We start from the raw sequence: 20,141 nt of genomic DNA on the forward strand, positions 1-20,141 counted from the left end.
TCTTTTTTTATAGTACTGAGGGAAACAGTTTGCTGGCATTACACGCTTGTTTTGGGAGGCTTATAAATAAACCTTGAAGTGTGGAGACATAAACTATTTCCAATCAACATGCACAGCTGCTGAGGCATGAAAAACCCAGGCAATTAAATCCACATCCTCTTGGCACATGGATAAGAGACCACTCTTACAAGTATCACACTTAAGTAACATTTATTTTATCAGAGTAGATGGTCCAAGTTAAAAGCACTCATGCAGCCAAGGGGCCTGGCGGCTGTAAGAACTTTTCCCTGGTTTGTGCTATGTGTGAGCACTTCCACTGAAGTGAAAGTAAGGCAGAACCAAGATTTAGCAAGGTACAGGCACTTTGTTCCCAGTTCAAGCAGGGAAAAGAAAAGCCTACGTCAGGTCCTGGTCCCCCCCACCCCCAAAAAGCCTCATGTTTGTTAAACAAAATGTTGTAAAAAATAGAAAAAACCCAAGATATGGAAAGTTGGTGCTCCCTAACCATACACTACTAGTTTACTCCATCATATGTAAGACCAAAGTATAAGAAATGATAAATCAAAGCTTACTATTAACAAGTGTTCGGTTACCTGGGATATTTAGCGGTATGTGTCACGCCAAGTATCCGACCAGCGGTACAGGAACAGCCGGACTTGGTATTGCCAACTGTGTCTAAGAGCCTGTCTAACTGTGGAGTTAACCAATCGCTTGTAGGAACTAACACAGGTGTTTTAGATTCCACATTACCTGGTTACAGAAAACAGTGATTTACAAAAAACTCATATACCAAACAATATTCTAAATAAATAGTTCATCTTCATCACTATGTACAAGTCCCCGTTACGTTAGTTATCCAAGAACGGCATGTCCGTGTCCATGGGTGCGGGGGCAAGTTCACATAGATAGAAGAGTGTGGCTTCGCTCGCTTCTGCCTCCGTCAGCGGCTCCAGCCGCACCAGTTTGCTCTGGGTGGGCTCAGGATCCAGGCTGCTCTCCAGGAGCTCGTCCACTTCCAGGGGTTTGTCGACAGAGGAAGGAGTTCCGGCCATGGAGCTCCCGCTCTCAACGGCAGAGCCTGGTTCCCATCGAGGAACGCAACGAGTGGAAACGCGGTGTACTGTATGAGCTGCTTATCTGAGGGAAAACAAAATGACAAAAACATTATCAGTTCACATGCCCTTCTACATGCAGAAGGAAAAAACAGAATCCAACTCACACAACTTATTTGAAGAATAATTGAGAGGTTTGTTTTAATTTAAAGAATGTTACATTCATGTATAACATTATTTGCTCAGATTCTCCTGTAAACACCAGTTTCTCTGCACCTGGTGCAGTGCCAAAACCCTGAAAAGCAAATGTAGTATTTGTTTTGATTATTTGCTTCTCAGCATGACACAAAACCAGACAAAGAGCACTGAGTAACTGAGATGTTTTTTAGAACAATGCTTGTTCAACTGTTAAACTGTTTCAATTAAACGCTACAACTAACCTGATTTGGGCTTAGAACCTTTTGTTTCCTGTGAAGCCACTGGACCAGCATTATTCTTGGTAGTTTCTATTCCCTTTGTCTCCACCTGGAAACGAAAGCAAAGTCTTAAAACTCACACTTAAGCCTTTTCCAATGCCACTAGGACACGACTGATCAACTACTAAAAAAAAATAAATGACTCGCGAAGGGATGCAGTGGTATCAGTTACCCACACTAACAGACCCTGGCTGAGAAAATGGGAAACGGCACACAGGCTGAACTCAAGCAAGAACCAAAACTCATGCTCATAAATGAACAGGACAAACTCAAAGAGTCTTTGCTCTACTGCTGATCCCTGTGTTTCTTTCCCCAGCAGACAGCACAGATGAAACTGTCCTGACAAACCATGTACCATGTTTGCAAGTGCTAAAATCTGAGAGGATAAACAAGTCAAGAGACTGGTACCATGTACAGGTACCGGCCTCAAGGTAATACGAGTTTTGAAGGACATGAATAATTAGATGATCTTTTCCCTTTTCTCTTTAAAACCTAACAAACAGGGTGAATTCAGCTGCAGTCTTCCTATTCTCATGGAAGTCTTCAGAGCCAGAGCACGAAATAAGTGCTATTATACCAGCAAAGGAAACAGTGAAGGATGACTAAAGTTTACATCTCTCACTACTGAGTACATGGAGAACGGATGTAAGACTTACTTTGGTATTACTGATATGATCTGTGGGATTCATCTGCACGGAGCTTGTGAAAAGCTGAGTAAGACAAAAACACATCAAGTTTTAGGTATCTTGATGTTGCTCTTAAGAATACAAGAACATCACATCTGCAGGTGTGAGAATAATCCATGTGCTTAATGATTTCACCCTCTGTCAGGATTAGAGTTTTTTTTACAGGTAGTTACCACTTTTGCAAAGAAAACCTAGCTTTGGAGCATAATGCCTTGGAATTCTATGAACCTCAGTCACAAAGGAAATAACTATGTTACATCTAACAAGTGGTTCGCTGCAGTCTTAAAACACGGATCCCTTCTTATGTTCCTGCGTGGAGAATTCTGTGTACAACAAGGAAGAACACTCTGTGATCATGTTTGCAAGTGACACCACACCAGAAGGAGTCATCAGTATGTGGGAGAGCAGAGCCGCTAAGAGGGATCTCGGCAAAGTGGGACCAACAGGCACTCCATCAGGTTCAACAGCCCAACACATTTAGGACACAGTAACCTCATGCACTGGCCCAAATGGACAGGCAGCAGCTCCTCAAGAGAGAGGACCTGGGAGTCATGGTAGACACACCCTACCCAGATCCAGCAGCATGGCCTTGCTACAGGGAGGCACGCTCTGCTACAGGCAGAGCACAGCCAGGAGGTCAGTGGAAGCCATTATTTCTCTCTGCAAAGCACCTGAGGCCCCTTGTGGAAGAGAGTCCAGTTTTGGGCCTCCCAGTCCGAGAGTTTTCAAACCAGATGGTGACAGAGGGCCGCAGGTGTGTCAGGGCTTATGACATGCAGGAGGCTGAGGGAGCTTGGCTAATCTTAGCTGGAGAGGGCAGACAAGGGAGGATAACTGCAGTCTTCCACTGCTTCTAAGGAGGTGTTACGGAGAAGCCAATCTCCACACAGGTGTACAAAGGACAAAGGGCAAGAGCTACAAGCTGCAGTAGGGAAAATTGTGACTGACATAAGGAAATTCTTCACAAAGAAGACTCAAGCACTGGACCAGGCACTCGAGAGGCTGTGGAATCTCCCATCTTTGGAGATTTCAGAATGTGAGTCGACAAGGTCCTAAGCAACATGATCCACTTTCACGCTGGCCCTGCTTTGGGCAAGAGAGCTGGACTAGATGACATGCACAGTTCTCTTCCAACCTAGACCACTCTACTCGACACAAATCTGAAGAGAGATTGAGAACAAACACGTACTTCAACAAAATAACCTGAAACAGCAGAGAAACTTGCAAAATAAATGCCAAGAGCCTTTCTAACCCCAGTTCATTGAGAAGACCACACACGGCATGCTGGGCTATTTCACAGCAAGAGTATTAATCTAATCAGCGTGTGAGTTCATGTAGCAACAAATATAAACATTATTTCATTAAGAAAGCCGTTCTTCAATCCAAAACTTCAGCACTCACTCGAGCAGCAGTGTAGCACTGAGAACTATGCCAGTGCCCCAGAAATGCATATTCACAAATGTTTATAACTTTCCTATTTTAAAGCGAAGAAAGGCAAAAAAAAAATCTGTTGTGTTTTAAACCTATTTTAAACAGTAACAACCCACACAAAGATTTTTTGTAGCATATTACCAAAATACTTAAAATAAACAGTGAAAATTACATCGACCAGGAGATCTGGATCTATGCTGAACTGTCGTCCCGATAACATAGCTTGGAAGTCCTCTAAACTGCAGTCGATACTGTCAAGGTAATCCAGAAGTTCAACTCTAGAAGACAAACAGTATTTTATTGCTGTAACCCTTAACAAAAGGGAGAGAATCCACAATCAAGCTTTATGCAGATGCACTACACATATCTAAAGATCTTCACTAGAACTAGAACGAACTAAGTCTTCATTAGAAACAACCTCTGGATAAAAATGAAAACTTTTAGTTTCTTTAGAGGAGAACCCAAGTAAAGCAGATAGGTGCTCCAAAGCAGGTATCACATCAACGTAACATTATGACATGACATTAGCAGAGATGCAATTCTTGCAGGTGGTTGGGACTCATTAGGGCTACCTGGATGCACGATGAATCCTGACAGCGTAACAACAATATCCACAACATAACACTGTCAGATTCTGCACCCCAACTCACTTCACGATGAAAATCAGGTCCCATCTTAAAATACTTAAAAATAGAAGGATATTTAGAAACTGGCTAGAATGAAGGTGACCTATAAATTTACAGTTCGCAATAGACAATACTACTCAGCTCTTTTTACTTCAGTCCAATAATCAGTTCTAACACTTGAAAAAACAAAAGACCAGGCTACTCACTTTCCAATGAGATTTATATTCTGCGAAATTACTCCATTCTCATTGAGTATGGAATCCATCATCGAGACCGGATCTTCTGCAGTCAAAGTTGACTGGTTATTCAGCTGTACAGCACTTGACATGAGCGGGCTTGTACTGTCACTGGCAGAGCTGAGGGGATCACTAGCTGGCACAGCAGCTGATTCTGTGCTTTTATCCCCTTGAATTACAGGGGCGTATTCTTCTTCGTTATCATCTTCCACAATTACAATATCAGGAGAATTTCTGCCGCTGTAACATGAGACAAATGAATTAAAGCCTTTCATATACACATTTAAGCAGGTGCTATTCCACACATTTAGTTACTTCTCATTTTAGTCAAGCTACTATAAGGAAATAAACTTTCCTACCGCTTTTTAATACAAAACACACAGCGAGATACTCAAAATATCCATTTTCCATTGCTGTAATGCTCAACACAGTTAATGCAGCTCAGCTAGCAGCACTGCTGTGGTAGACTATATACAGCTACTAAAACCACACAGGAACACTGATATTTTTTTGCATTAGAACAACTATAAGATCGCATAAAAATGTAAAGTATGTACAAGTGGACCAAAGCACAGGACGCCATCAAACCAGACAGACAATATCTATTTTGCATCTTTCCTGTTGAACAGAATCAACTCTGCAGCACCCATAACATAAAGGATCTCAGTCCACAATGCTGTAGTTAATTAACCTTGTTATGTATACCAGGAAGGCAACCTAACAAGAAGAGTCTCAAGTAATTCGCTTTCATCCATAGTCTGGTTTTCTCAACCCTTAAGCAGCTGTTAGTTGTGCTGCCTCTCTATCACAGCCTTATCGTCATGAAGTTTTTCCATCAGAGAATGCATTCCCAGACATCAGCTGAACAAGAATAACGGTACTAGTTCAAGTATAACCCAGAAATACTTAAGTTTTATGCCTTGAGGCATAATACAGTCCCTGTCAATACAATGCAACTCAGAAGAGAGCTGCATCTCAATCCCTGGACCAAGATTCAACTGCTCACAGCTGAAACATGAACTACTTCTATAAGGAACATATTCACAAAACACTTGGGACTGAAAAAAACCCCTGAAATTAACTGGCTTAATAAAGTTGAAAGACCACATCAACGCTTGACAAACAGCACGTGCAATATTCTCCATAAAAATCTGTAAAAACAAGGAAGTTTCCAGTACCTAAGGGGGCCTCCGGAAAGCTGGAGAGGGACATTTACAAGGGCGTGTAGTGATAGGACAAGGGGCAATGGCTTTAAACTGAAAGAGGGCAGATTTAGATTAGATATAAGGAAGAAATTTTTTACATTGAGGGTGGTGAGGCACTGGAACAGGTTTCACAGAGAAGTTGTGGATGCCCATCCCTGGAAGTGTTCAAGGCCAGGTTAGATGAGGCTTTGGGCAACCTGTGTAGTGGAGGATTTCTCTGCCCATGGCAGGGGGTTGGAACTAGATGATCTTTAAGGTCCCTTCCACCCAAACCATTCTATGATTCTATGATTCTATGAAGTCATTCCTGTCCGTATTCATAACCGAAAGTAAGAAGGCATCATGTACTCTGTCTTTGGACAAGCAGTAAATTTAACAAGAGTGCAATAAAACAGATTGCTTCTCACTAGTTTCTATTCTCTGCACGTCAAAACTCCAACAGTCAATTAACTATATGGAACAAATCTACAGATCAATACATCAGAACCTAGTGTGAATTCACAAATGAAGCTTCTGTATGTGTCTTGGTTTTGACTGGGACACAGTTAGTTTTTCTTTTTAACAGCTAGAAGAGCTCTGTGGTTTGGTTTTAGTCTGAGATTTGTTATGAGAAGAATGTTGATAGCGCACTGATGTTTATTAGTTGGTGCTGAGACATGAAGGACTTTTCAGTTTCCTGTGTTCCTGGCAGTGTGCAGGAGCACAACAGGATGGGGGGGGCATAGCCGGGACAAAGGACCCACAACATCTCTTACGATTTCAACTTAGATTTAGGATTGAGGGCTAAATTGGCCACTGGAATATTCTGTACCATGTAACATCGTGCCTGGTATATAGACGAGGGCTGACTGGGAAGAATTGCTTTTGCTCTTCCAAGAACTCTCTTCTGAGGGCTCTCTCAGACTCTTGGAGTTCTATCTCCCTCCCGTTCGGGCCTCTCACTCATCTGGGATTGCAGTGTTGGGACTTAATCTGTTTCAGAATTGTTTTCCAGGACAGGACAGGCGTTGGTCACCATGTGGTGAGCAACTACACTGTGCATCACTTGTTTGTATATCTTAATATCATTATACATATATATATCCATATATTATTATTATCATTTAATTGTTCTTATCTCAAGCCACAAGCCTCCTTCCCTTTTCCCCTTTAATTTTCTTCCCCATTCCCTGGGCATGGGAGAGGGTAAGCAAGTGGCTGTGTGGCATGTAGTTGCCAGCTGGGCTAAACCATCACAATATGTGCAGGAGTAGTGAATAATTCTGATCATTTCATTAAAAAAAAAAAGATACCATCTAAGACATCTGAATTATTGCATATTATACAACACCAAAAGCAAATCATCTATAAAGACTTCTAGAGACTTCTTACTTGGAAGAATCTGAAGTTGTATATTCATTTGCTTCTGGTGTAACAGGAAGATTTCTTCATGACTCATGGGATTTTCTTCATCACCCACATCCTCAGTGACATCGTAAATAATGATGTCATCTGAAATCTGTTCCCTTTGTTTTAAGCCCTCATTTCTATTGAGAGGTACCTGAGAATTATTTTAAAAAGAGTCAGGAGACAGAAGGACAATGAGCTTCAGCATTCTGACAGTTATCATATCTTAGAACGCTTCAATTCTAAAGAGGTTCAAGAGCTTTCCCACACCTCAGAGAACACAAACTGTTTGTGTAGATCTACATTTAATAGAAACTCGTACAAATAATGAACAAGCTGGAGAATAACAGCTACAGAAAAAAAATGTTTGGCAAATACTACATGCATAGGAATAAAAATATACTTGCACTGTCAGCAAAAGCAACAAAAAAGCTGGGACAACAAGACTGCATAAGAACTAAAAATATTAAAATATTAAATATCAAACTGCCATTTAAATAGTACTTGTTATAAAACTATTAATTCTAGTGCCATGCTACAGCACTCATGCTAATGATTTCCCCACCAACCATTATTTGGACAGCAGAAAATAACTTCAGTGGTGTGACACGTTCAAACGGCACAGAAACATGACATAATTTGGCTGGGTTGGATGCTGCCTTGCAGAACAACATGCTGGGTCCTTGTCCCTGTATGGGGCTAGGGGCAACTAACGCCCAGAGACAACACACAACACACACAGGCTATTTCTAACAGTACTATTATTAAAAGCAAACAGCTTTCAGTAGGATCACATCAAGCTGTATTTAGTAACACAGGTAACTGGCTTATACATCTTCATACTGAAAAGTGAATGGTGATTACCCACACGCTTGGCTTCTGAAGGAAATACAACATGGCCTATCACTTCCAAAAGTCGATAGCTCTCAGTACTCAGCTACATTTTATCCCCATAAGACAAGCTACTTGATCGGTATGCCCCCCTCCACCCCTTCCTACACTGTAACAAAGAATATGCAGAAAAGAAAACTTACATGGTGGTTACTGTCAGCTGGTTCTTTCACAATTTGTTGAAATACATTCGACTTGGTAGGTCCATTAGTGTTCAGAAGTAGAGGCCTAAATCAGACAGTAAACAAAGAAAGCTATCTCAAAACTAATTCTTGGCTTTAGTCAACAAAATATGTCAGTATATTGACTGGACAGCAAGTTTTCAAGACCATATTTACCTCTTGCGTTTTAGGCTCACTAGTTGGTTATTCTGCACCAAAGTAACAATAAATTGTACAATCTGTAGAAGAAGAACACTATTGTTACTTGCTCTACTCTGTAATTGTTTCTCTCAGAGATATCTTATAGTAGAAGACATAAATAATAAAATCTATACATACATATACATAACAAGAACAAATTTTGTGCAGTAACTCTCATATAGAACGGTTCGGAAAAGTTAAAAGTCACGGTAGAACAGAAAACATGGCTGGTAACATACAAAATAGTTATTCAGTTGTCTTGAGAAAGGTTTTTCACACAACAGGCTGTAAGAGTAGACTTTTACACATCATACAGTACACAGAAAACATCCAGTAGCTCAAACTATTAGAAGAACTCTAATAAGCAATGACATAAGGCACATAAGGATGTTGACTGCACAGAAACCTGTATCTCTAAACACTGGCTCTGGCGAAAGGCATTTTGAAGATTCAGAAAAAATGACATTATTTTGGGTTCATGTGGTGGGGTTTTGGTAGTGGGGAGGGGCTGCAGAGAAAGACCCTGTAAAGAGATTGAAGAACCTTCCCCTGGCTCCAAAATCAGTCGTCAGACCGCCTCTGGCCAGGTCGGACCCCCATCCCCTCTGGCCAGGGCTGAGCCCATCAGTGCCTCTGAGAATGCCCGATTTAAGAAGGGGACAAAAGTGGGACCTGCAGTGAAGAGTGGGGGGAGACAGGGAGCTGCCACCCAGCCTCCCAGGTGGGTGGCTGCCCGGGCTGGGCTGTCACAACGTGACTGGAGATGGCCATGGCAGTGCAGCTCAGATTGTTCCAAAGCATCCCACTCCCGGGGCACCCACCAGGCGGAGCTCGTCCTGCCAGGAATGCCGAGGTTCGTGGGGCCGGTTGGGCCCTGCACGACTGCAGCAGAGAGGACTGAGATCTGAGAGAAATGGCCACACAGACATCAAGGTCAGTGGAGATGGAGCAGAAGGAGGTGTGCTGGAGCTGAGATTCCCCTGCAGCTCGTGGTGAGACAACAGCAGTCCCCCTGCAGCCCGTGGAGACTAACGGTGGAGCAGAGATCACACACAGCTCGTGGAGGACCCCACACTGAAGCAGAGATGCCTGTGCCTAGAGGAGCTCTTAGAGGACTGTCTCTGTGTTAAGGACCCCCAAACTGCTGGAGGTTAATGGTGGAGCAGGACGCATCTGCAGTCTGTGGAGGACTCCACGCTGGAGCGGGTGGTTGCACCCTAAGAAGCCCTGACTCCATGGGGAAAGCCCACGCTGGAGCAATCTGACAGGTGAAGATTGCGTCCTGCAGGAAGGACTCACATTGGAGAAGCTCATGAAGAACTGTTTTTCATGAGGAGGGGCCTCACATTGAAACAGGGGAAGAGTGTGAGGAGTCCTCCCCCTTGAAGAAGGAGCAGCAGAAATAGCATGTGATGAACTGACTACAACACTCGTTCCCCATCCCCGTGCAGTGCTGTGGGGCAGGAGGAAGAGCTGGGAAGAAGGGACAGGTGGGAGAAGGTGTTTTTAAGATCGGGTTTTTTTTCTTGCCTTGTCTGAATGAACTGTTAAAAAATTAAACTGATCTGTCCCAAGCCAAACCTGTTTTGCCTGGGGCCATGGTTGGTGGGTGATCCCTCAAGCCTTTTGTTACACTTTTTCTCCTCTCCATCACTCCGAGGGGGAGGAGTGAGCGAGTGGCTGTGAGATGGCTTAGCTGTCAGCTAGGCTAAACCAGGACATAAGGTAATATGTGTCACAGTATTCCTAGTTCAGAAGCACTCACTCACATACAGCACCTGGATGAAGTCTTACCTTCCGGATAATTTGCTGTTGCTTCAAGTGTTTTGCTCTCAGTTCTGCCACTTCCCTCCAAAGAGATTCATTCTCTCTGTTTGAAACGGATGATTTAAAAGTAAAACTAAAACTAAGTTTTGAAATATTTACATTAATCATTTTTGTTAAAGATTAGTTGGCTTCATTAAAGCTCTTTGAAGTCACACAGTCAGCAGCCTTGGCAAATAATTACAAAATGGAGACTCAACCACAATGAATAGCCTGCAGAGAATTTCCAGCCCCTTCAAAGAAAAAAAAAAATCCCAAATTCGCCAATACTTATTACACATACATTCAGCATTTAGAAATTAACTATTCTATTTTCTTCCCATAACAAAGTTACTTTCTCTTCCTTCTAGTAATTAAATCCTAAGGAATTAAATTAAAGAAAAACAAAACTAAAGCATACAACTGGTCTCTAGCAGCAGCAAAGGACCAAAAAGCATAAGAATGCAGTTTCCTCTCACCACTAAAAAAGAGTTCTTCATCTATGTCAAACCTCTTTGTCCTCCATCACACAGCTCTTGCTAGATGCAAACCACCTGTCACCAGCAGCACATCCACCTTGAAGGCATTTTTACAGAACAAGCTCTCAAGTCACACATATAGCTGCAGGTCATCCCAACAGCTGCCTCTACCAGCTCCAATAAAGGGGCATGTTATGTGCTAAAAAATAATACGAGCACAGCAGAGACGGCAGTTTTCACAACACACTGCCATTTTACAAACCTTACTTGTTCCAGTACTCATAGGAGTCCAGTTACTGCAATAGTATAAAAACTGCTGTAAAGTGGCCCTTGCTATTATATCCATGAACTCTGCCGTCTCCAACAGCATAAAGCATATTTAGAAGTAGATAATGAACGCCAAAAGCTTCAATGAATAAGGAAGAAAACATACCATCCTCCTCTCTTCTACAGTTTAGCTTTCAATGCTCATGTATGCCAAAAAGGAGGAAAATCTTTGCACTGGTGTTTGGGTTTTCAGGATACCTTAAGCTAAGTTTTCAGAAAACAGCTGTTTATATGCAGTGTGATGAAGCTTATTACTCATTCCTCAAACTCTTCCTATGCCCAACACACAATTTAAGAGAACAGTTCCATCACAAATTTAACAACTGAGATCAGAGGTTTGGAACTTTCTCAATTTCTCATCAACTTTATTAACATGTTTTGTAGGACCAGGTCTTCTGATTTAGCTCCAGTTTCTACCTCAATCATGTTAAACTCATGGGACAACAACATGGATGTCAAAAGACCAACCATCCTATCTTCTCATCTCTACAACCTGTCAGGTTGTTAGCAAATGGATGTAATTTCAGGCATAGTCGGCCCTGCTCTGGGCAGGGGTTTGGACTTGATGGCCTTCTGAGGTTCCTTCCAGCCCAAATTTATCTATTGGGTGAAAAGGGTGAATACGAACATTTTTACTCTAGACCCTTTCTAGACAAAATAAGCTTACCTCCGAATATTCTATCATTCAAATAATTAGAATTGAAGACGACAAATGGCAGCATTTACTTCTTAAAACTTGAAATAATCAGTGATCTCTGCCACAAAGGTACACATCAATTACATTCTCAAGTTAACATAAGTTAAGGAGTCCTGAGACAGAGAACTGCTGAGGTGCTGTGACTTACAGTACATGAGTTTATGCTCCTGTATCCTGTCTGCATCTATATACTCTAAAAGGTTAAGTAATTTGTGACACACGTCTCTCTCCTTGTTGAGAATAAATCGTAATTACTAAATAGGTAGTAATACAATTCTAAAAATACTCTATTTACACCACTGTCGCTGTAAATTTCTAAACAGATTTTCATAGGCATTAACTCTCCTGCAATTTTTAGCACTGGGAAATGAAGACAACAACAGGAAAATAAAAAGCAATAAGCAGAGACATTAATTGCAGTAAGAAAGTATTACAAGCAATTTGCACAAACCAACTCTGCCTCAAACTAAACACAGTAACTAATTCAAACCTGAAGATGAAAAAACAGCATACTTCATGCTAAGAGCGGAGCTGAATATTCAGCCCCAGTAGCGTTATGGAAAACATTAAACACATTAAAGGTGTTATTTAATTGCCCACTACTAGACAGTTCTTCAAACACCAAAATTGCCTATTACTTTTAGTCATATCAGAATATTCAATTTTTAATGCAATTCCTTTACTGAAATTTATTTTCCTAAAGCAATAGTTTAAGTTCGTCATTAAGAAATTGAGAGACACCTAAAATAAGGTCTCTCTCCAATATCTATTTTCGGAATTATTCAATTTTAGGGATCAATTGCTGATGGATCAACTCACCTCTTCAAAGCAGACAATCGAGATTCAATAGTCTCTTGTTTAATTTGCATCTTTTGAGCATTACTTATTATTTTGGAGAGATCTTCCTGACGTATCCTGTTTTCTTCAGGTCTTGAAGAAACCTTCAAAATATTATAATCCAGAAACAACACTTTCCTTTACTCACTGTTAACTATCATTTTCTTTTGGTGATCAAGTATATTTTCTTCTGGTGTTGATAAACTATGCATTTAAGTTAATAACAAACCAAGCATCAAATTAAAAACATACAGAAACGTCCTCTTACAGCAGTCACCACACTACCTTTAGTTGTTACAAACATTTGTGTACATTCAGATTCTGCAGGCATTCTCCCACATGCTCTACTTCACCATAACTGCTTCACAATACCCCAATGTTAATAAGTACATCCCTCTCATCCCAGTTTAACTTGCCACATTTCTATCCGGTACCTGTATTAACTTGACTCGCAACAACAGCAGAGCACATTTCAGAATCACATTTAGCAGCGTAACAACATGTTCAGGTTTGCCCCCTGTTGTCTTGGGTGGAAAGTTTAATGCTTACAGTAGCTTTGGTCTGAAACAAGCTACATAAACATGCAGATTGTTACATTACTGATGGTAAAGTCATAGCATGCTCTGCACTTCTAATACCCATTTTCAAAATGTCCTATTTGCATAATTCACTCATTTTTGCCACCTGTGAAACTTAAGATGATGACGGCAAAGCAGTTTAGATAAAGGAGCCTAGCCAAATCTCCCAAAATATCTTTAAACAGGTCAAGATATATATGACAGCAGCACAGTTTCCTTCCCCAAACTCCAAACTTACTTGCACTCACAATCCCGCAAACTTGACATGAACTTTGCTGTTTGTTCATACTTACTAGTACAGGTTTTTTCCACATACTGAGTCTTCACTAACCTTCCTTTTAATGTGCTCCAACAAGTCCTCCCGGCCTTGCTTAAAATACGGGTGCTGAAACTGCACTGGACCATCTCGCTCCAGTTTGACAATCCCAGAATCAACAGGGATAACTTTACGGAAGCCATCTTTAAAAAAAAGAAACATGAAAAAAAAAAAATCAAACCTCTGAAAACTCACATGAAGAAATCCAAACTATGCTGTTCCAACTATCCTGATACCAGTTTTGAGGATGAGGCAGTATCCTAAGTGAAGAGAACACAGGTCCCCTGCTCAAAGGAAACTGTCTATAACTGAACACGTACAGGATCTGGAACTGTGCTAGAAAGCAAAAACCCAAGAACTTACATATGTTTAACTGTCTGACAAAGCTTGCCATGTTGTTGTGCTTGAAGTACTTGGGAAGAATCTCTTTTGCAAATCTCTGTTCATCCAACACCAAGAAACTTTGGCCATTCTAAAATGAGAGAGACAGGTTAAGCTACTTAAAGACCACTGTAGAAAACACATTGGGCTTTTGGAATTAATCACCAGATAGGAATGCTTCCTTTGTGCACGCAGTATGTAACTGATCCGCTTGCCTACAATTTTCCACAATAAAAAGCGTACAAATCCTGCAGTTGCAAGGCAACAGACTATCATCAACTTACATTGCTATCCATATCAGAAGGGGAACATCTCTATTGTTAATCATTGCTTCCTCAAGAAATTAAATAATTAATTGTTTACCAACAACTACCACAGCTTCACTACAGGACAATACTATCAGTTTTGCATGTTGCTTCAAAGCATTGGGAAGGAATCGAAAAAAGAGATTGTACAAGTGAAAAAGAACAACAACCAGCTTAGAGTCCCTTCTGCTTTCCAGGATAAAAGTATGATTGGTTTGGTAAGACTTGTAGAGCAGATGGAGCTGTCAAAGAGCTGAGGGTTTCCACAAGGTGTTGGAGTTACCAAAAAGGTAACCACCCAAGCCAATATCCCCCTCCTCCTGGGATACCAACTGTGAGGGAGGACTGATCTTTTATTTCATCCACAGGCTTTGACTAAAATAGAAGGTTTAGCTCCTTGTTCTTCAGTGACTGTGCTCCATTAACTGAAGGACAAACAACTGGCAGAACCAAAATTAGCTACTTCAGAATGGTTTAGGTTTGGACTATACATCCACAGTATTCTTACCCTGTATTTAATGAGAAGCTTATCATCTTTAACAAATGTCAACACTGACACTGCATCTTCTTAGAAGCTCTTTAGTTCAACGAGTCACGTGTTTCTTACCACCAAAAGCCAGGAGTTCTATCATCACAAGCAGCTTGAAGAACCGACCATGTGAAGATTCTTACCCAAGAGCTTGTTTCTGACAAACCAGCAAGGACTGTCAGAAACAGAATTTATAAATGACGCTGGATGAGTTAAGAGCTTAGGACTGAGTGGAGAGTTGGAAGATGAAAACTTCCCGGTAATGTCTACCTGCCTCCTGCTAAGAATCAGTCAGCAGAACGGAAAGACGAAGCAAAGGCTTGAGGAGCAGATCATTTTAGTCAATGTATTAATGAAACTCACCAGTTGAAGGTACTTAAACAAGTGGCGCTACAGTGACCTGTGACACAAATAGGCAGCTTCCATGCAGCACCTCCCTTTATTCACCCAGGACATGGAGAAGGCTGAGGTTCTCAACGACTTCTTTGCCTCAGTCTTCACTGGCAAGAGCTCTAGTGGCATGGCCCAAGTCACGGAAGGCAAAGGCAGGGACTGGGAGAATGAAGAAGCACCCACCGTAGGAGAAGATCAGGTTCGAGACCATCTAAAGAATCTGAAGGTGGACAAGTCCATGGGACTTGATGAGGTGCATCCGCAGGTCCTGAGGGAACTGGCAGATGAAGTTGCTAAGCCACTATCCATCATATTTCAGAAGTCGTGGCAATCTGGTGAAGTTCCCAATGACAGGAAAAGGGGAAACATAGCGCCCATCTTTAAAAAGGGGAAAAAAGAAGACCCAGGGAACTACAGGCCAGTCAGTCTCACCTCTGTGCCCGGCAAGATCATGGAGCAGATCCTCCTGGCGTCTATGCTAAGGCACAAAGAGTTGTAGTCAATGGTTCAATGTCCACGTGGAGGCCTGTGACGAGTGGTGTTCCTCAGGAGTCAGTACTGGGACCAGTGCTATTTAACATCTTTGTTGGAGACATGGACAGTGGGATTGAGTGCACCCTCAGCAAGTTTGCAGATGACACCAAGTTGTGTGGTGTTGTGGACATGCTGGAGGGAAGGGATGCCATCCAGAGGGACCTTGACAGGCTGGAGAGATGGGCCTGTGAGAACCTCATGAAGTTCAACAAGGCCAAGTGCAAGGTCCTGCACGTGGGTCGGGGCAATCCCAAGCACAAGTACAGGCTGGGCGGAGAATAGATTGAGAGCAGCCCTGAGGAAAAATGGACTTGGGAGTGCTGGTGGATGAGAAGCTCAACATGAGCTGGCAATGTGCGCTGGCAGCCCAGAAGGCCAACCGTATCCTGGGCTGTATCAAAAGGAGCGTGGCCAGCAGGTCGAGGGAAGTGATTCTGCCCCTCTACTCAGCTCTCATGAGACCCACCTGGAATACTGCGTTCAGCTCTGGAGTCCCCAGCACAAGAAGGACATGGAGCTACTGGAACGAGTCCAGAGGAGGGCCACGAAGATGATCCGAGGGCTGGAGCACCTCTGCTATGAAGACAGGCTGAGAGAGTTGGGGCTATTCAGCCTGGAGAAGAGAAGGCTCTGGAGTGATCTTATAGCAGCTTTCTAGTACCTAAAAGGGGCCTACCGGAAAGCTGGAGAGGGACTTTTTAGAAGGGTGTGTAGTGATAGGACAAGGGGCAATGGATTTAAACTGAAAGAGGGCAGATTTAGGTTAGATATAAGAAAGAAATTCTTTACATTGAGGGTGGTGAGGTACTGGAACAGGTTGCCCAGAGAAGCTGTGGATGCCCCATCCCTGGAGGTGTTCAAGGCCAGGTTGGATGAGGCTTTGGGCAACCTGGTGTAGTGGGAGATTTCCCTGCCCATGGCAGGGGGGTTGGAACTAGATGATCTTTGAGGTCCCTTCCAACCCTAACCATTCTATGATTCTATGATTTATTGCCACATTGACATGGCTCAGCGCTAGTGCAGAAAAATCTTGGAAACACATCGACCAGTTCTTGTTGCTCTGACAGTGCTTTACAGTGAAGCTGTACAGGCGTTACGGCCTGACTCGAACTCACTGAAGCATGACTACACAGCTACATAAAGGTTTCAAGTCCGAGTGCTACCGACTGCAGCGCACAGCCTTCCTCCAAGTATTTTGGTACTCCTTGTACGTGTTTCCACAGACAACACACACCCGGGGCTTCACTGAGGTGTGTACACAGTGACACAAAGTTTGGCTGTTCCATTTCAGATGGTGTTTATCCTTATGGTGTCAGGATATGGATTTGTATAGATGTGAAACATTGTAGTAACTGTACTCTTCCTCTCCTGTTAGACTTAGTACACTTTCTGTACCCCATAATATTGGCACAGTGTATTTTTAAAAGATGTTATCACTTGTGTACCCAGTGATCCAAATGCCTTCCCCCCCCACAAGAACTGCTGGATGCTGATAACATCAACTGTGGTTAGTGGATCTTCCTGCCACAAACAGCCTTGCAGAATCTCAAACAATTAGTCTTTATTTTTAATTAAGAAAATAATACAAGGATACCTAATAATAGCCTGGGTGTGCTTACTTGAGATAAACACAAGCAATGAATTTGGAAAGTCTCCATTAAAAGTGTAAGGTAGCAAAAATGTCACTTCTTAAGCTAGACAACATCTAAATCCTCATAAAGCCCTTAGCATCCCTCTTCCAGAAAAAAACAGTTAGAAGGAAAAGCTGCTGTAATCTACTCAATCTACCTGCTTCCTTCTTCAGGAAGTTTTGGCTGAAGTTACTGGTAACTCATTATCAGCAAAATGTTTGAGACGACACGACATCATTGCTTGAGCATTTGAAATAATTCAGTTGAGACGTGCCATCTCAATAGCACTTGAAGATGTTGATACGATTTCAGTATAGGATTATTTTTTTAGTATAAATTATTCTAAAAACATCTAAGATGTAGAGAAAAATGAAGTTATTGTTAAAAAAAACCTGCTTAGCATTTATCTCAAGAGCTAACGATGCTTATTGCAGCAAACTTGCCAGCCCTTTGCTACACAGTAAGAAGGCAGTTTATTCCTGCCTCCCAATCATAGAATCGTCTGGTTGGAAGAGACCTTCATGGTCATCAAGTCCAACCATTCACCCTGCACTGTCAGGGTCCCTAAACCATGTTGCTCAACACCAAATCTACACGGTTTTCAAACACCTCCAGGGATGGGGACTCCTCCCTGGGCAGCCTGTTCCAATACTTCACAACCCTCTCTGTAAAGAAATTTTTCCTGATATCTAAACTAAATTTCCCCGGCATAACTTGAGGCCATTCCCTCTTGTCCTGTCATTCATAACGTGGGAGAAGAGATTGACCCCCATCTCCCTACAACTTCCCTTCAGGTAATTGTAGAGAGCAATAAGGTCCCCCCTGAGCCTCCTCTTCTCCAGACTAAACAGTCTCAGCTCCCTCAGCCGCTCCTCATAGGACAAGTTCTCTAAACTAGTTTCGTTGCCCTTCTCTGAACCCACTCCAGCACCTCAACGTCCTTCTTGAAGTGAGGGGCCCAAAACTGGACACAGTACTCCAGGTGTGGCCTCACCAGTGCTGAGTATAGGGGGACAATCACTTCCCTGCTCCTGCTGGCCACACTGTTTCTGATACATGCCAGGATTCCATTGGCTTTCTTGGCTGCTTGGGAACACTGCTGGCTCATGTTCAGTCAGCTGTTGACCAGCACCCCCAGGTCCTTCTCTGCTGTGCAGCTCTCCAGCCACACTTCCCCAAGCCTGTAACGCTGCAGGGGGTTGTTGTGGCCCAAGTGCAGGACCCGGCACTTGGTCTTGTTGAATTTCATACAGTGGGCCTCAGCCCATCGATCCAGTCTGTCCAGGTCCCTCTGTAGAGTGCTCTGATAAAGGTTCTTTATTATTCACTACAACAGCCTGCCTTTGGATATTACAGGATTCAAGATGAAAGGACATGCAACTCAGGTTCTCAATTTAAAAAAAACAAAAACAATCAAAGTAGATGTATATCAACACCTGCACACAGTTACCCTGCAGCTCCTCCCATCGCTCCTGACGGGTACCCTGACTTCATCCAGGTACATCATCCTGACCTGCTCCAGAGAGACAACCGCGATCCATCCCTCCCCTCCAGACCCTGTCCCCGCAGAAGGTCGGGGGCCGCGCCCGCTCCAGCCGGCGGACACGAAACCCGGGCGGCCGCCGCCGCCGCCCGAGCGCAACAGTTGTCGCCCCACGTGGCCGCCCGCCCCCACGTGGCCGCCCGCCCGCCCGCCCACCAGCGCCGGCCGCGCCCCGCGGGCCGCGCACGGCAGCCCCCGGCCGCGACCCGCCCGCCATCACCGCCGCGGCGGGACCGGGGAGCTGCCGTCCCGCCTGCTGCGCGCACCCCCGGCCTGTCCGTCTGCTCCTCCCCCGGAGCTCGCACCGCCGCGCAGCCCCCGGCTCACCGAAGGCGAGCGCTGTTACTTACGAACTCGCCAGCCCGCGGCGGAAAACCCCACCGCAGCTCTGCGTTCCCCGTACCACGGCTTAATAAAAACTGCGTGCCAGGGCACCGCAGACCCCGGCCGCTCTCAGATCCCTGCCCTCCTCTCCCGAACCCAAGGGCGACCGCCTTCCGGGGAAGCCCCCAGCTGGCTCAGGCGGGGCCGGCAAACAGGATCCCACCGGCAGCGGCACAGGACGTGACCCCCCCCGTCGGGCACCGGCGCTCGCACTCCCCACGCACCCGCAGCCAGAGACGAGGCAGCGGCTGAGGGCCGGGGAGGCGGACTCGCCTCTCCCCAGCAGCCCCGCCCCAGGGCTGGGAGAGCTGCGACGACCCCAAGCCCCGCAGGGCAGGGGACGCACCTGCGCGGCGGCTTGGCCGGCAGAGCGCTCGCCCAGGTCGGCTGAGGCGAGTCCGACCAGGCTAAGTGGGCATGCCGGGCTTCTCCACCCTCCCCACGCGCGCCGAGGCCCGCAGCTCCCCACCCGCCCCGACGCGGCGGGCCCCGCGGAAGGCCCAGCCGCCCGGCCGGCCCTCCCCCGGCAGGCCCCGGGCGCCCGGCGGGCGCGGGAGGGGCTGCCCGGTGCCACCAGAGGGCGGGGGGGGCACCTCCTGCTGCCCGGCGCACGTGAATGGGGCGGCCGACCGCCGCGGCGGGCGCGCAGCGCACCTGGCTCCAGGTGATGAGCTGGTTGCTGGGCGCCTCGCCCACCAGCGCCCACAGCTTGCTCAGGAAGGCCGGGACAGCCGCGCCGCCGGAGGCGGGCGGCGGCGGCTGAGCTTGGGGCTGGGGGGGCTGCGGCTGCTGCTGCTTCATTGTCGCTCGGGAGCTTCCGCCGTCTGGCCGGGGGAGGGGCGCGCAGGGAGGAGAACCAGCCCGGCCTTCCCCCGCCCCTCCCCGCACTGCGCCTGCGCGCCGCGCGGTCCCCGCATGCGCGGTGGCCCGCGGCTCCGCCCCTTCCCCGCGCGCTTTACATAACGGCCCCACGTGCGCCGCCCTCACGTGTCACAACAGCGCGGGCCCGGCCTCCCGCCCGGCAGGGGCGGTGCGCGCAGAGGCAGGCCGGAG

At 45.1% G+C, this 20,141-nt stretch overlaps 1 protein-coding gene across 1 annotated transcript; it reads right to left on the reverse strand.

Annotated features, from left to right (window-relative positions):
- Positions 1–193: 193 nt before the first annotated feature.
- On the reverse strand, positions 194–19,889 carry HSF2 (heat shock transcription factor 2). The gene is given in 15 exon segments (XM_086631966.1): positions 194–1,084; positions 1,087–1,137; positions 1,493–1,577; positions 2,185–2,238; positions 3,818–3,923; positions 4,478–4,747; positions 7,084–7,138; positions 7,141–7,252; positions 8,133–8,217; positions 8,328–8,389; positions 10,146–10,221; positions 12,477–12,598; positions 13,389–13,531; positions 13,752–13,860; positions 19,743–19,889. Coding segments are annotated over 15 exon segments (1,713 nt in total). The 3' UTR covers positions 194–848.
- Between the last annotated feature and the right edge of the window lie 252 nt (positions 19,890–20,141).

The sequence above is a fragment of the Tauraco erythrolophus genome, chromosome 2 (genome assembly GCF_009769465.1).
Source record: "Tauraco erythrolophus isolate bTauEry1 chromosome 2, bTauEry1.pri, whole genome shotgun sequence".
NCBI classification, from domain to species: domain Eukaryota; kingdom Metazoa; phylum Chordata; class Aves; order Musophagiformes; family Musophagidae; genus Tauraco; species Tauraco erythrolophus.